This window comes from Cetorhinus maximus, chromosome 8 (genome assembly GCF_964194155.1).
Source record: "Cetorhinus maximus chromosome 8, sCetMax3.hap1.1, whole genome shotgun sequence".
NCBI classification, from domain to species: Eukaryota; Metazoa; Chordata; class Chondrichthyes; order Lamniformes; family Cetorhinidae; genus Cetorhinus; species Cetorhinus maximus.
This window is the reverse complement of record NC_135886.1, coordinates 18,693,215-18,710,403: the sequence shown is the minus strand read 5'-3', so window position 1 is coordinate 18,710,403 and position 17,189 is coordinate 18,693,215. Positions and strand designations below refer to the sequence as shown.

Genomic DNA, 17,189 nt, shown 5'->3' with positions numbered 1-17,189 from the left:
CATTTGGATGCTGTGGTGGCCTGCTGCGATGTCCTCAACCCCCGCTCTGGCTGCAGGATGGGCAGCGACGTGAGGCTTGGGAGGCAGAGGTGGTGGTCAGTGCCAGTGCTGCGCAGAAGAGGTTGTCCATCCAATGCAGATAGAGGACGAATGATCTCATCTGTGCAGCCAGGGTGTGGCAACCATCTCATCACTCTAAACTCACACATTCACAAGCCCATCACACATTCACTGGCATCTCACTCACTGCCAGCTCAAGGGACATCACCACCCATTCTCACGCACATACCCTCACATCTCCATCTGGCCTCATCTCCTCTGGAAACTGCCTTCTCAGCCCTCACCATCTTGAGGCCACGCATAGATCATCATGTGCCCCCACACACACTCTGGGTTACCCTCTTTCCTCAGTATAGCCCTCGTCCTGCTTGAGGCCACTTCTCCCTCTTCCCCAAGCAAGCCCTAGACCTGTAACCATTGAAAAGCTACCCACATATGGCTGACCTGGTAGGTAGAGACCTGCCCATGAAAGTGATGTGGTGCTGTCTGGGAAGCCTGGCGCTGATGACTGCAAGTGCTGCCCGAAGCAAGGTAGGCAAACAAACCTCGAAGTCCCGAGCGAAGTGCAGCTCACCAGGTGCACGTCGCTTATGTGCTGTTGTGAAACACATCGGTGTGTTTCTCATCGACTTCGGCGGACGAGCCGGGGGGGTGGGGTGGGGGCAATTCCGGTGGGCTGGCCTAAAAATGACATGAAGATGCATTACAATGAGGTTCCTGACATCCGATGGCAGGAATTGTGGTCCGCCATCGGCGGGCTGAGTGGATGATCGCAAACAGGTTTCATGCTGCCATGAAACCGATTGCTCCGTATTGTCCACTCATGTCAACGAACACGCCCGTGGCCAGCGAGCACGGAAAATCCCGGACACTGTTGTAACGTAGGAATGTGGCAACCAATTTGTACACAGCAAACTCCCACAAATGACAATATGATAATGACCAGATAAAGTGTTTTAGTGGCATTGATTGAGGGATAAATATTGGTCAGGATACCAGGTATAACTCCCTTCTCTTTTTTGAAATAGTGTCGAGAGATCTTTTACATCCACCTAAGCAGGCAGGTGTGTCTGCGGTTTAACGTCTCATTTGAAAGCTGGCACTTCCGACAATACAGCACTCCCTCCATACTGCACTGTGTAGTCAACCTTCATTTTCGTGATTTGTAATAAGGAAAGAAACTTGCAGAGGCTGAATCTGAATCTGCTTGAATGGAGTTCAGCTGCTTATGTTATAAAATAGTGCACCCACCAACTTGGCACAAGTAGGAGATTCAATTTAGGTTAGTGTCTGATATTTACACTAATACCAAACTCCACTCTATTTTCTTTTGTTCCAATGTGATCATCAGTTTAGTTTCTTACAAATTTGATCTTTGCCTTTATTTCCACTCATTGTACTTTGTACTTTACTGTCCATATCTAATATAAGATCCATGTTCCAGTACTTGGTGAATTCTTGTTGTCAGCTGGATTGACTGGGTGAGATGGCTAAAGGAAACAGCGTGCTCCCCTGTCATCAACCTCCACCCCCCACCCCAAAATCCCCTTGCAATCCCTGGAGATGAGAGGGAAAGAGAATCAAAGCTTAAATCCATGTATTTTATGTATTTATCCTTGGACACAACATGGCAGCTGGTTCAAGGTCCTTTTAACTGGAAGGTGCAGTTTGAAAGAGGAAGAGAGGAAATGTTTTTCTTTAAATCAATTAAATTCTTGATTCTTTTTAAGGGCATTTGGAGAAAAGACTAACCCACCTGTGATTCCCCACGTGTGCTGTGACCCTGGGGAGATTGGAGACCAGATGGAGAAGGAAGAGGAAGAAATAGGAGAGGAGGAAAAAGTGATAATTAATACAAATGATATTGAGAATGTGACTGCAGTGCTGGACAGTACAGAGAATGATGCACCAGACATGGACAGTCTTTGTTTGAATGTGGAAACTGAATCAGAACATGTATCCTCAGCAACAGGTCAAGCGAATGACAGCGAGGCTCATGACTCAGAGATCGTTGATCTGAAAGAAATTACAGAAGACAGTGAGAATGACCAGGACACTCCAGAAATCATTGGGACTGTACAGGGTATGAAGGAGCTATCTTTAAAAAAATTAGCTACCCAGGATGGATTGTCAAACATGTGGGTCACATATTACAAGAAACCATAATGGGAAATTGTCCTTGGTTTAGGTTTTAAATAGATGGCTGTGCGGATTTCAATTCCTTGCATACCAGTAAAAATCCTGGAATCCTATATAACCAGAATTTGATGTATTAATTCTTTCTCTGAATTTTTTTTTGAAATACCCACTAATTTTTAGCAATGAAAACAGTACAGCAGTAGGAAATTAATATTTAATAAAATCAAATAATTTTGTGAACCAACTTTGAATGGCTATAACAAAGTGAAATCTCGAGGCCAATATTTATTTTTTTGTACGATAGTTGCATCTGATTTTTTAAAAAGTCAATAGATCCTCTCTTTGCATTTTTTGCCCCACAATGAAAGGTATATAGAATGTCATTTTCAAATAAATCCTTTTGTTTCATAAAAAAACAAAATTCTGCAGTGGTCAGGATTTAATTTTGCATCCTAACTTTTCAAAATGTTGGGTATTGTGCAAAGAAGGATATCTCTTACAAATTGCAGTCCACTTACAATTTAGTCACCGTCTAATGCAAAAAGGCTGAATAACCCAACAATTTGAATTAAACGGACAACACAGCAAATTAGGAATTGAATATAAAAGATTGAATTGTCAGGAAGCTTAAATTAAGCAATGTTGATGTGAGTAGACTATACAGCAATGTTTAATGCTACAAGAAGTTTTGTTGTAAAATGTAAGTAAATTTGAAAGCTTGAAAGAGAATTTCAGTATTAAAAGGGTTAAAATAAATAAATGGACAGATTAAATTATGTTTTTTTGAAAAAAATCTAAGAGCTCCTAAAGTCCAAGGGAAAGGGTTGCTGCCAGTAATAAAAGCCAAATGTCTTCTGTAGTGATGTCACATTAAACATTAGGCACATTGCCCATTGTCATTTTATGCACTCAGTTTAATTTCTCTCAGAGCCTTGGCAGCCAGTGGCACTTGCAGTTAACTGACCCGTCATGTCAATTTAGTAGCAAACTAGCACTTATTTTGGGTCTTGTAATGGGCAGAGCAAAAATAGCTTTATTTTCCCCTTCCTATTTCTACAGAGCAGATGGATGAGCTCCTTCTACAGTGTTTCCTTCATGCTTTGAAATTTAAGGTGAAGAAAGCAGATCTGCCACTGCTTACAAGCACCTTTCTCAAGGTTCATGTATATCCATGTTGGTAAGTGTAGTATTCAATCTGAATTGCAATATGATGTTCGTTCATTATGGACCTGGATTGGTACTGTACTTCTATTGAAGCTGTTACTCCACATTGGCGGGTCAGTGAAGGACTTGTTTACAAAGTCTCAAGTTAGCTCTTGTTTTATGATTAATCAAGTTTTCTACAATGGATTGCACTATATTTAGAAACTGAGGCGATGGATTGAAGAAAAAATTATAGGACTAGAGACCTTGCATCTTATTGCTGTCCTCCTGGATTTTTTCTACTTTTGTTAATAGACTGGGAAGAGAGAAGTCTAGCTAAGAATTAGACACATATCCTGGTACTTTTTTTTGAGAAACGAATAAGATTGCCTTCATTTTTAAATTGATTTATGCCTATCTTAGAACAGAACTCCCCTCCTAAACATTAAAGAATAATACTGGAGCCCTTGTTCCATGCCAAGACGAAGAGTCCACTTAACTTGGGCGAAGACAAGAATGGTCATTCTGAACATAGCTTGTGGAAATATCAAAACATGCGTGTAAGGTGCAGACTAAATTTCCCCTCAGCCACTGAATAAGAGAAAATGACCAGTTTGGGTCTATCTCAAGTTGAGCTCACAACTTTTTAAAAGTTCAGTACCATCATGAAAAAATGTTTGGCGAATCTATCTTCATTTGTTTATGAACAAGCAGAGTAATGTAATTTGTTCTGTAATGTAACTTGTTCTGAACTGGATAATTGCATCACATGTCACTGTGATGAAAATGCTACACAACTTTTCTCACTTCCCCAATAAAAGACACTTAAAGATAAATTTTTTCGTGTAACACCACTTTTAGCAGCACTGCCGGTGACTTGTGTCGATTCACCAGGGCAGGCAGCCATTCAATAATATTAATGAAGAATGCCAAGTGGGCCAAATAGATAGCAGCCTGCGGCACTGCCTGCCCCAGGGAATCGACCTATGCCTGCTGACTGCACCACACAAAAGAGTTTCTCCGCCACTCTTTGTCAAATATTTTATCTTGTTTATAAAAAAATGGTGTCCCTTTGGCTTATGAGAATCCATGTTCATCCTTGACTATGTTATTCACTAAGATCCAAAACCATAATTTATGCAGAATTGTTTTAATTTTTTTTTGTGCTGTTTTCTTTTTGCATAGTCCTGAAGGCCGACAATTAGACATCAAAAAATCTAGTTATAAGAAGGTAAGTTAATGCATAAAAGTGTTTTATACAACAGCTAAACATAGGAAAAATTACAAAAGCTTTGTAGAATTATAGGAATTAACACCACAGAAGAAGGCAATTGATGCATTGTGCCTATGCCAGTGGTATATGTTCATTTGGAGATATCTGCTCTCATCACATTCCCCTGTGTTAACCCATATCCTTCAATGGTTCTTTTTAAATACTTATAAAGTATTTTCTTTTAAATGATATGATCTTTTCCTCAATAAATAATTATGTTCCATATTTTAATAGCAGTCTCAATGAGAAAAGTATTTTGACCTCCCCCTTCATTCTTTGAGTGATAACTCTGAAATTATGCCCTTTGCTAACCATTGAAAACGGTCCTTCACTATTTACTTTCTCAAAAGCTTTGGGTAATTTTGAGAACCACTGCTCCTTTATCTTTCTCTGTTCCAGTGTACAAAAACTGAAATTTTCAAGCCTTTCTTCATAAATATATCCTTTAATTCCAAATTTCATACTAATGAATCTTTTCTGTAGCCTTTTCTGTCTTTTAGAAAAGAATGCCCAGAACTTGACACTAAACGCGAACTGTGAATTTACAAATGTCTTGTGCAAATTCAGTACCACTTCCATATTTCTGTACTTTTTGCTCTTGTACATTAAACCCAGATTCCCATTGGGCCTTTTTAATCACTTCCCTTTTGTGTTATGTCGCAGTGACAAAATAATTTCTGTGATGTCTGTGACTGTTCACAGAACTGTCACGGCGCAGAAGGAGGCCATTTGGCTCATCATGTCTGCACCAGCTCTCCAAATGAACATCATGACTTAGTGCCATTCTCCAACTTTTTCCCTGTAACCTTGCACATTGTTTCTATTCAAACAATCATCTGTTGCCTCTTGAGTGCTTCCATTGAACCTGCCTCCACCATACTTCTAGGCAGTGCATTCCAGACCCGAACCACTCGTTGTGTGAAAAAGTTTTTTCTCACATCACATTTGCCTCTTTTGCAAATCACTTTAAATCTGTGCCATCTTGTTCTCGATCCCTTGACAAATGGGCACAGTTTCTCCCTAGTTAATTCATCCAGTCCCCTCATGATTTTGAACACCTCCATCAAATCTCCTCTTAGCCTTCTCCTCTCCAAGGAGAACAGTTCCAACCTCTCCAATCTATCTTCATAGCTCAAGTTTCTCATGCCTAGAACCTTTCTTGTAAACCGCTTCTGTACAATCTCCAATGCGATCACATCTTCCTATAGTGTGGCACCCAGAACTGTACACCATACTCCAGCTGAAGTCTAACTAGTGTCTTATATAAGCAAGCATAACCTCTCTGCTCTTGTACTCTTTGCCCCTTTTAATAAAGCCTAGGATACTGTATGCTATACTAACTGCTTTCTCCACCTGTCCTGCCATCTTCAATGATCTATGCACATATACACCCAGGTGTCTCTACTCCTGCACACGCTTTAGAATTGTACCCCTCATTTTATATTGTCTCTCCATATTCTTCCTACCAAAATTAATCACCTCACACTTCTGCATATCGAACTTCACCTGCCACCTATCTGCCCACTCCTCCAACTTGTCTATGTCCTTTTGATGTTCTACACTGTCCTTCTCACAGTTTACAATGCTTCCAAGTTTTGTATCATCCGCATATGAGACATTGTCCCCTGCACACCAAGATCTAGATCATTAATATATATCAGGAAAAGCAAGGGTCCCAATACCGACCCCTGGGGAACTCCACTACAAACCTTCCTCCAGCCCGAAAAATATCCATTGACCATTACCCTTTGTTTCTTATTACTCAGCCAATTTTGTATTCACGTTGCTACTGTCCCTTTTTATTCCATGAGCTATAACTTTTCTAATGTGTTAGTTCTCATTCTAACGTGAGTTTAAAAGTAATCCAACAGACTGGTTGGCCTTTATTAAATTGAGTTTTAAAGTTGACCTCAAATTTTATGCAGTTAGATCACAGCTGGTGTTATGAGTATCCGTCCTGGGTGATCTTGTATCTTGCGAAGTGGTGTATGTTTGGCCATAGTTATGCTGCAATTACATGTTACTGGGAAGTTGAAGCATTGTAATGGTGCGAAACAGTCAATATAATTACTCTATTGCAATAATTGCACTCTCCTCTGAAACATTGGCTTCTTAACGTCAATCCTGAACATCACCATCATGTTATAGCTGGGCTGCTCAATGAGAATGCAGTGCTATTGCTATCACTTATCCTACCAATGCTATCAATGATGTGGTTTGCATGAGTTTTTGAAGTGATCTGTTTAAACCTTGTCCTCAGCTCTCCAAGTTTCTTCAGACCATGCAGTACCGGCAGATAGTGCAGGTGAAGGAACTCTCGAAAGGTGTTGAAAGCATTGCTGTTGTGAACTGGAAGCATGCAGAGTAGGTATACAGAACAAAACCACTCTTTATCAATGAGTTGCCCAAGTAACACTGTACCTGTACCAGTAAGAAAGTGTCTTCAGTTTCATATCTTTCTGGTTTGTGAACTTTTGATTGTAGCACTTGTGCCGTTCGTGGAGCAAGTATTCTGCAAACTCTGCTTTTACTTCACTATTCTGACGAGTGAAAAATTGGGTTATGCTGAAAAAGCTTTTCGTTTTTCTTGCTGAAACGTAGTTTTTCAACTGAGTAAAACTCAATCACAATAGCGCGTTTTTTGCTTTGGCCACAATAGCAACGAACATCTGTTGAAACTTTTTAGATGCTGTAATCCTATGCGTAATCCATTTCTTTGCTGTCGTAACATGAATCAAAAAGTGCGAAGAGTGACAGTGAGCTGATGTTCAGCGTCAAATAACTGGCACATATTGCAACACAAATTATAGCTTTCGTCTACTCAAAAAATATATAACAGGCTTTGTCATTTAAATCTGATTTTATGCAAAGTAAGAGATTATTATATAAGTTATTCATGAGGAAATGTAGAAATATATATAAAATATAGTTTGTGTAAGAAAATTGACTCTTTTTCCAGTCCTTTTCTCCACTTCCCTCTCCAAACCCATCCTCCACCGGTCTGGATATTTTGGCATTATTTCAATTCAAATATCTACAGATTTACTGTTGTTCTTAATTTTATTGAAAAAGTATGCATTTAAAAAAAATCAAGATCAAGCAGAAGCCAGTATACTGTACTTTGGCTATTATTAAAAATTAAAATAATAGATCAGTTTGCCAAATTAAAAAGGACTGATTCTATCAGAGGTTATGAAGAATTTCTTGCTAAATTTCTTCTAAATCTCACATAACTGCCATAAGGAGTGATTGAAACAGACAACATTGAAGCATTGATGCGTAACTGAGAGGGAAGGGAATCGAGGCATTTGGGGGCAGAGTCGGCTAAAGTAGTAATTAGAGAAGGAGGAAGCATGTGGAGGGTAGAAACACGAACGTAGCCCAGTTGGACTGAAGCATGTGTTCTGTGCTGTTGGTGCTATACAGTTTAAATTCTGTGTAATATAAGGAGGACAAAAATGATGGATTCCAGCACAATAGTTCTCTGAAACCACAACCAAATCTTCATCGCAGACTTCATTGACGATTCTAGTCACACACATTGAAATTGAAGAAGTAACATACTTACAAAATGATGAGTTCAATCTTGCCGGAAACTTTTCCTACAGGGGAAAAAAGGAACACTAACTCATCAGAATATTTGTCAAATAGAGTTGCCTGCATGCCGTTTAAAATTGCATGCAATTTAGAATTACATTTTCTGTTGCAGCCTGCGGTCCTTCAAAGTTCCTGAAACAGCTACTGGCGAAGACATGGTGAAGATTGACAGAGTGAGAGAGACACCCTACCAACCACTTGAGATCCGGTCCTTTTGCAGTGTTTCCAGTAAATTAATTCCCCTGTTTGAACACGCAGGTCTCAAGTAGGTATTGTTAAACTGTCTGCCTGAAATGTGTAACACAGTCTGCCTATGTTTGTGTGAATAACCCATTTTTCTAGAAATGGAAATTCCTTAATGAGAGCAGGCCACACGGGCACTTGTACACAGTGAGTGGCTAAGTGAAGAATGTGAATGACAAAGCCATGAATTTGTAAGTCTGGGTGGATCTTTGAGTGGTGCCCTATATACAATGGAGAAATGTTGAGCTCTGAGAAATGTTGGTGATCTCAATGTATTACTCAGTCCAGCAAACGTGTGGCCAACTGTTACTGAGGCTAACTCACACTGTAGCTACGGGACATTGCTAAAGTTCATTATGACCCCGTGAGACCTGAAATGTTAAATCTCTCAACGGATGCCGCCAGACCTGCTGAAAATTTCTAGCATTTTCAGTTTTTATTTCAGATTCCCAACACCCCCTTCCCTTGAAGTAGGGGGAGCCACAACTTTACTTTTCAGAGCCCAGTCCTTCAGAATTGTTACACATGACTGTCAGGACGAGGGGGTATGGGCTCAAGCTAGTGAGTGGCAGGTGTAGGACTGGGGTTAGCGGGGGCCGGGTTGGAGGTATGATGGTTGTTCACACAATGGATGATCAGCAAATGCAGTAATCTTCTGATGGAGGCAGGGAAATGGTTGGCTCTTCTGATAAGGGGCTATAATTTTTCTCCTGGATTGATTCAGATTGGAAATGATCTTCAAAGATAAAGAATTCTTTTTTTTGCTTTCCTGATAAATTTGTTTTCATTCTGTTTAGAAAAGATGCAGCCCTCTCAAATGCAGATGTTAGAAGTATCATCACAAGTTATGTAAAGTCTAATGAACTGATAGACGACTACAATAAAAAGTAAGTCATCCACATGGTATATAAATCTGAAAAGTAATTTTTTTTAAAAATAACTTGGGGAAGAACAAACAATCTGCACTTCTGACAACATAATGGTAGAGAGCATTAACATTATTATGCAAGAAGTTACAGTAATTATAAAAGGCCAAGGGTTCTACAACCTAGAAGGCCTAAATGTGCCTTACTTGTTAAAATAAAGGTGTGTATAATTAAGTAAGGTAGTTGACCATGAAGGTTTACTGATCATACGTTCCACATGTCAGTGGGGAGAATCTAGAACTAGGGGCCACAGTTTCAGAATAAGGAATTTCCCATTTAAGACAGAGATGGAGAGGAATTTCTTTTCTAAGAGGACTGTGAATCTTTGGAATTTTCTACCCAGAGAACAGTGGAAGCTGGGTCATTGAATATATTCAGGACTGAGTTAGCCAGATTTTTGATCTACAAGGGAGTTGGGGTTATGGGAGGAGGTGGGGTGGCAGCAGGGAAGTGGAGTTGAGACCAGCATCAGATCAGCCATGTTATTGAATGGCGGAGCAGGCTCAAAGGAACAAATGGCAATCTCCTGCTCCTATTTCTTATGTTCTCATTGAGTTTCTGAATAAAACTTTTAGTTGCCTGAAACATTTCTTTTAATTACATTTTATTATGGTCGCTATTAGAGTAACCCAGTTATTCAGTTGAGCATTGAGAACAATTGACTAAGTGCTTTGAACATGGGGTGTAAAGGCTATATTTGTCCTCTGGTTTATAATGCCAAATTCTTTAATGCATTGGCTGTACAATATATTTTATTTGCATTAACCACTCAGCCATTTTATTTTATTTGACTTGATTATATTTCTTTACAGTGTAGAAACATAGAAACTAGGAGCAGGATTAGGCCATTCGGCCCTTCGAGCCTACTCCGCCATTCAATATGATCATGGCTGATTATCCAACTCAATAGCCTGCTCCCGCTTTCTCCTCATACCCTTTGATCCCTTTCGCCCCAAGAGCTATATTTAACTCCTTCTTGAAAACATACAATGTTTTGGTCTCAGCTACTTTTTGTGGTAACAAATTCCACAGGCTCACCACTCTCTGGGTGAAGAAATTTCTCCTCATCTCAGTCCTAAATGGTCTACCCCATATCCTCAGACTGTGACCCCTGGCTCTGGACTCCCGCACCATCGGGAATATCCTACCCTGTCTAGTCCTGTTAGAATTTTATAGGTTTCTATGAGATCCCCCCTCATTCTTCTGAACGCCAGCAACTATAATCCTAATCGCCTCAGTCTGTCCTCATATGTCAGTCCCGCTATCCCAGGAATGTCAGGTAAAGCGTCGCTGCACTCCCTCTATAGCAAGTCACTACCTAATATCTGATGCATCTTTCTCTAATTGACTCACTTATTTTGTTATCAATTTGGTGTATTTTACCCTGAAATTATAAGTTGCTGAAACAAAAACCTGGTAATTCTGCAGTTCGTGTAGAAGATTAGTATTTGCTAGAACGAGCGCATGTAACATTGTGATTTAAGTGTCATGTAAAATTGCTGCTATAATCCTGAAAGGGATAGACATCAGAATGGATTAGCATTTAAAACTTAAAATAGAGCCTAATTCTTAATAAAGTAAACCCTCATCTATGATGTTTCAATCCATAAGTATATAATTAGATTTTTGAGATTTCTGCATTTTAAAGTGATAGTTTCATGTTTGTCTCATTTCCTCAGTTATATAGTCATTAATCCTACTCTTTGTGACTGCATATTGGAAAAATCTGAGCACCATACTATAACTAAAATCACATGGGATGACCTCTTTACCAGGTAAGCAGAGCTATTAAAATGCTGCACTCTGGCTGAAATATTACATCGTTGTCCGCTAAGATATTGCAACATTAAGATTAAGGTCAGCTTGCATTTATCTGGTGCCTTTAACATAGAAAAAATAACTCCGAAGGTCCTCATAAAAGCGTAATCAGATAACAATCAATGCCGAAACAAGGAAAGAGCTATTAGGATGGGTGACCAAAATCTTGGCTAAAGAGCTGAGGAGGGTACTGAGGAGAGTCTTATGGATGTGAATGCTTACAGAGAGAATTCCAAAGATCAGTGTTAGATAGCTGAAGACAGAGCCGTCAATGGAGGCACATAGGGAATGGGGATTGCACAAGAGGCCAGAATTGTCAGTATGATACGTTCTCAGACTGTTGTAAGGCTGAATAAGATTATATTGTTTGGAAACATGATGAAAGTATTGAATTTCAGGCCTTGTGGGACCAGGAGCCAATGTAAATAAGCTGTGTGTTCTTTAAAAAATATCTCAATCTGTTTCCAAGTTTTGTTCTGGTCATTCTTCAATTTCTTCAGATCCTTCAAAAACATTAGGAAACATTCTTTAATTTTACTTTTAAAATATTCAAGCAGGCAAAAAATAGCATTACTAATATTGTGGGAGCTGTCAGTAACTGCCCTCGAAGGGATGAGTTTAATCAATCTTTAATCAAATGTTGTGCTTGGTCTGATTTGCTGCTGTAGTGAATTACATCTCGAGTTTGTTTTGCAGGTGCCTGGAGAGGATGCAGCAATGTCATGAAGTGACTTTTCCTGGACAAAAGCCAATTGTTCGAAAGGGTGAAGTTAAACCCATTAACATTGATGTAGTGCAGCGTGCTTCAAACAAAAAGGTCAGTAGCTGAAAAACCATTTATCAGAGGGACTATAATGGATACTTCTCGGTGAGTTAGAATCAAGTCGAGGGAATTGGACATCATCACCTGAATGACTTAGTTTATTCGCTGCATTTTTACTGTGTTAATTTTCAGTGATGTTTGGAGTTTCCAGTATTCATTTAAGGTTGTGAATTTTCTTTACAATTCTTTTTCTTACTATTGTCATTTGTTCTAATCTGAAGATGCCACATGAAATAGGAACTGAAGAAGTATTAGTGTATGATACAAGATGTAGATACAGAGTTACTGTTTGTCATTATCTTATATGCCTAGGATGTATTTGGTTCACAGCAGTCTTGACATGGAATGCAATGCTTGTTGCACTATATTCTATGTGCACAGGAGGCTTGCTTAATTTTTATAGGAATTGTATCTAATTTAGCCTCCAGGAATGAATACTGCCTCATTCTCAGCATACCTTGCCCGATTTTTTTTTTTTGCCCATCACTCTCTTGCTGTGGTTACTATAGAGTTTATCCATTTTGCGTATGTTGAGTTAACCCTCAGGTAGAAAATGTAGCTGTTGATCTTCAGCCAACTTTGTACACTCTTGCCTTCCTCCCATCCACATCATATCAGAATTATTGCTATTGTAGCCATATGATTTCACTTTCGCTCTCAAGCCTCTGCTAGTACTTCAATGACTGCGAAGTACAGAAATGTAACTATCTTTCCTGCATTTTGTTTACTTCTTGAGGGGAAAGGTAACTTCTGCTTATTTGAGGCCCTGACCTATAATCATAGAATGATACATCACACGAGGAAGCCGTTCAAATCATCATGACTGTTTTGGCTTTTTGTTAGAGCTTTACATTCAGTTTCACTCCCCTGCTCTTTCCCCAAAGCCCTGTAATTTTTTTTAACCTTCAAGTATTTATCCAGTTCCCTTTGAACGTTCCTGTTTAATCTGCTTCCACCAGCCTTTTGGGCAGTGCATTCCTGCTCGCAAAAATTGCTTCTTTTACCAATCACTTAACCCTGTGCCCTCTGGTTATCAACACTTCTCTTTATTTACTCTATCAAAGCCTTTCATAATTTTGAACACCACTAGCAAATCTCCTCTTAATCTCCTCTGTTGTAAGGAGAACAATCTCAGCTTTTCCAGTTTCTCCACATAACTTACCCGTAATGCCATTCTCATAAACCACTTCTGCATCCTCTCTAAGGACTTGACATCCTTCCTAAAGTGTGGTACCCGGAATTTAACACAATACGCCAGCTGAGGTCTAACCAGTGTTTTATGAAGATTTAGCATAACCTCCTTGCTTTTGTACTCCATTCCTTTACTAATAATGCCAAGAATACCATGGGCAGGATTTTTCCCTCGCCGGGCGGGTGGGCTTGGGAGTGGCTGCGCAACAGACCGCTGCCCACGATCGGGCCCCGACTGTGATTTCACGCTGGCTGGTCAATTGACGGGCAGCCAGCGTGATAGGCACGCTGAAACTCTCAGCGCTGCTGGGGTAGGGGCAGGAGGAACGCGCTCGCTGAAGCCTGCGCATGCGCGAGGGAGTGCGCACTGAAAGCTCCCTGAAGGCACAGAGCTGCCCCGGGGAGCTGAAGAATTTTAAATACAAAAATTAGCATTTTACAAATAATATAAACATGTCCCCTCATGTGACATGTAAAAACTGATGTTAAAAATTATTATTTTTTTTGGAAACCGTTGGAAACATCATCCTGCCTGTGGATGAGGTTTCATAAAAGTGCAAAGGCCGTCTGGCCTATTCGTCCGCCTGCCAACCGAATGGTTGAGCAGGCAGAGAAAAATACAAATTAATTCATTGCTTAAAGGCCTCAATAGGCCTTTGAATTGTCAGCGGGCGTGCCACCGCCTCTCGCGCCCACCCAACTGAATGATCGCGAGACTGTGCGATGACGTCAGCACACTCGCCTGATGCCATTGCGCACTATTGCACTCCTGTTCGGGCTGGGCGTGTGCCCGCCCGCGGGACAAAAAATTCTGCCCCATGTGTTTTTTTTAATACTCTTCTCAACTGTCCTGCCACCTAGAAAGACTTGTGTACATACATCCCTTGGACTCTGTTCCTGCTTCTCTTTTAAAATTGTACCATTTAATTCATACTGCCGCCCCGCATTCTTCTTGCCAAAGTGCATTCCTTTACACTTTTCTTTGCATTAAATTTAATTTGCCGCCTGTCTGCTCATTTCACCAGCCTGCCTGACCTCCTGAAATCTGCTATTGCCCTCCTCATTACTTACTACATTTTCATCTGCAAACGTTGAAATCATGCCCTGTATACCCAAGTTTAGGTCGATAATATATGTCAAAAAGAGCAGTGACCTAATACTGATCCCATGGGAACACCACTGTATAGCTCCCTCCAATCTGGAAATACAACCGGTCACCCCTACTCTGCTTTCTATCTTTCAGCCAGTTTTGTATTCATGCTGCCACTGTCCCTTTAATTTTGCTAATAAATCTATCATGTGATACTTTGGACTTGCAAAAGACATTTGACATATACACATGAACTGTACTACCTTCATTAACTGTCTCCATTACTATTTCTCTCAGTCATGCCACCTTTGTTTCTCTCTCTTGGGTATTTTCCAACCCTCCAATTCCTATCGCAACTCATTACTATTCCCTACCTTTCTACTTGTCTTCATCTCGGATTTGAATCCCTCTTGGATAAGCCTGCTTTTTCAGCTCTTCTAAAAACTCTGTTGACCATGTCTTATCCCTCACTAAGGTCCACTCGTTACACTAGACCTTGCTGACCTGCACAGGATTCCAATTTTGAAATTCCCATCTCTGTTTATATCCCATCATGATTTTTTTTCTGTTTTCTTCAACCCTACAGCTACCACCCCCACCTCACTTCTACCTCCCCAAGAACTCTCCATTCTTCCGACTGCTGACACTTGTGTGTTTCACTGCTTCAACTCCTTTGTTGGCTGCCGTGTCATTAGCCATCTCAGCCTGTAGTTGCCTTGCTAAATACCACATCCCTCCATGTGTCTCTCTTGCTTTATAATCCTGTTTTTTAATAAAAATATCTTCTTTGGCTCTCCGTCCTTCTTTCTGTTTACGCCTCTTTGAAGTGCCTTGGATTTTAAAGATGCTATATAAATGCAAGTTATTCTTTTACTGCAATCTATTGCTTTATTTGTGTTTTTGGCAGGTAACGATTATTAAAAACCTTGAAGCGTTTGGCTTGGATCCACAGATCTTGGGAAATGCCCTTCAGCAAAAAGCTCAGGCCAGTGTAACTATAAATCAAGTCCCTGGTACTAAGGACAAGATGGCGCTACAGGTTCAAGGCAACCAGGTTAATCATATTGCCAAGCTCCTAACAGGCAAGTACTGCACTTTCACTTAAAATAAAACATGCACGAGTAAAATAAAACAATTTCTTTAATTCCCAAGACCATAGAATTTTGTGTAATCTATGCATTCTTTTAAACTATATGCAATGTATTTGCATTCATCATCATTGTATTCTTCATGAAGCATGATGAATTCTGACAATATAAAATATAATGTAGACGTAATGGCACAGTGACCAAAGGGCTCTTTTTTAAAGGGTTAAATGTAGTTTGGGAAAATAATGAGGTTAACACATGTTAAGCGAAGCTATCTTTACATAAAACAGGGTAATAATTTGGGGTTTGCCATTTAAGAAACCATGGATCTCAGAAGTGGACACTTGGGGGAGAAAAGGAAGGCAAAAACCTGCACTGGTCCCTTTGATTTTTATTTAAAGGGGAATACTCCATTGGTGAATGGGAAACACAAGTAATTTCCTTATAAAGTACTCCCCATATCTAGCCTATAAGTACTATCCATTACCATACGTTAATTACTGTGTGTACCAGTTGTTAAATTTTATATTAAGTGTGATATTTTAATTAAATATTATACAATTATTCAGTTTACACTATGTTGGTACCTTCATAACTAACCACAAGGAAGAAGTGTTCTGAGAATCATTTTGTTCAGACTGACACTTGTTTCGTGATTGTATTGCAGAGGAGTACAAGATCCCTACAAGGTATATTACTGGCTTGGACAAAGCCCCAAAATCTGGCAAGAAGAAGCGATGACATGGTAATAGTTATAGCAAGGGGTTCGGTCACAGCAATAAAATCACTGCCGATACCTGTTCTTGTCAATTTGTTATTTAATTTATGATACCAAACTTTCTACTAAATATGTACTAAACATCAAGTTGCTATGCATTTTTGTATTAAACTATTGCTCCTGAAGAATCTGCAGTACTGTTGCAGTTCACCCTAACTGAAAAGTACTTGTGAACTTCATAAGTTGGTTATAAAAAAAAAAGCCACAGGAAGTAATTTGCTGATGGAACAATGAAATACATGGGGGATCCCGAAGCTTCATTAGTAACTAGTGTATCTGAGTTATCCCAGTCCCCACGGCCTACGTAGCAAATTACTCCACATCAAAAGTAAGAATCATTTCAATGTGATCAGATGCTGTAAAAATGTAAGTAGTCTTGTAATAAAAATTGCAAGAACTGAACATTTTGGAATGCTGTGGTTATTATGTAATGAGGATGAATATTTAAAATGTGGGAATATGTCATAGGATTCAGTGTTGATTTCAGTAAAATGTGGATGGATAAAATACAAAACTAAATTGCAAATTTTCTAATTATTTGAGCTGTCTGAAGCCAAAGTTTGAAATCATTAAATGCCCTTCCCCATACCCACCCACACTTTAACATGAAGTAATCCTTGACCAAGCTAATTCAGAATATCATTCATCATTTTAAAACAGAATAGTAACTAAAAAGAATGATATTCCACAGCATGCTTATAGTTGTTTTATCTCTTGTACCTTAACTTATTTGTAATTGTTTGGTATCTTAAGTAATTGCATTATACACTGTGTGCACTCTTCTTCTTAGGCAGTCCCTTGGGATCAAAGATGGGTTATAAGTTCACTAATTTACATACTATAGCTCATGGATTGTAATCCATAAGAATTTGATGATAAACAAGAAAACGTTTGTCTTACTATCTCTAAAATGGATATTGTAATGATATAAACCTTAAATGGCAAACTCACTATTTAGAAGCAATGGCAGCGTTAAGCATTAGCTGCTCAGATATAATTAATACAACTGGGTCCATTTAC

The 17,189-nt window shown here is 39.4% G+C and overlaps 1 protein-coding gene across 2 annotated transcripts in view; it reads left to right on the top strand.

The window, feature by feature from the left end:
• The window catches only part of eif2d (eukaryotic translation initiation factor 2D), a 37,030-nt gene extending 20,459 nt beyond the window's left edge, over nt 1-16,571 (top strand). For both annotated transcript variants that reach the window (XM_078546536.1, XM_078546537.1), the window contains 10 exons: nt 1,791-2,143; nt 3,259-3,376; nt 4,528-4,573; nt 6,876-6,979; nt 8,325-8,477; nt 9,253-9,342; nt 11,061-11,156; nt 11,896-12,016; nt 15,211-15,385; nt 16,059-16,571. In XM_078546536.1, coding sequence (XP_078402662.1) covers nt 1,791-2,143; nt 3,259-3,376; nt 4,528-4,573; nt 6,876-6,979; nt 8,325-8,477; nt 9,253-9,342; nt 11,061-11,156; nt 11,896-12,016; nt 15,211-15,385; nt 16,059-16,132 — 1,330 coding nt within the window. In that variant the 3' untranslated portion in view covers nt 16,133-16,571. The remainder of the gene's footprint in view (nt 1-1,790; nt 2,144-3,258; nt 3,377-4,527; nt 4,574-6,875; nt 6,980-8,324; nt 8,478-9,252; nt 9,343-11,060; nt 11,157-11,895; nt 12,017-15,210; nt 15,386-16,058) is intronic.
• The last annotated feature ends 618 nt before the right edge of the window (nt 16,572-17,189 follow it).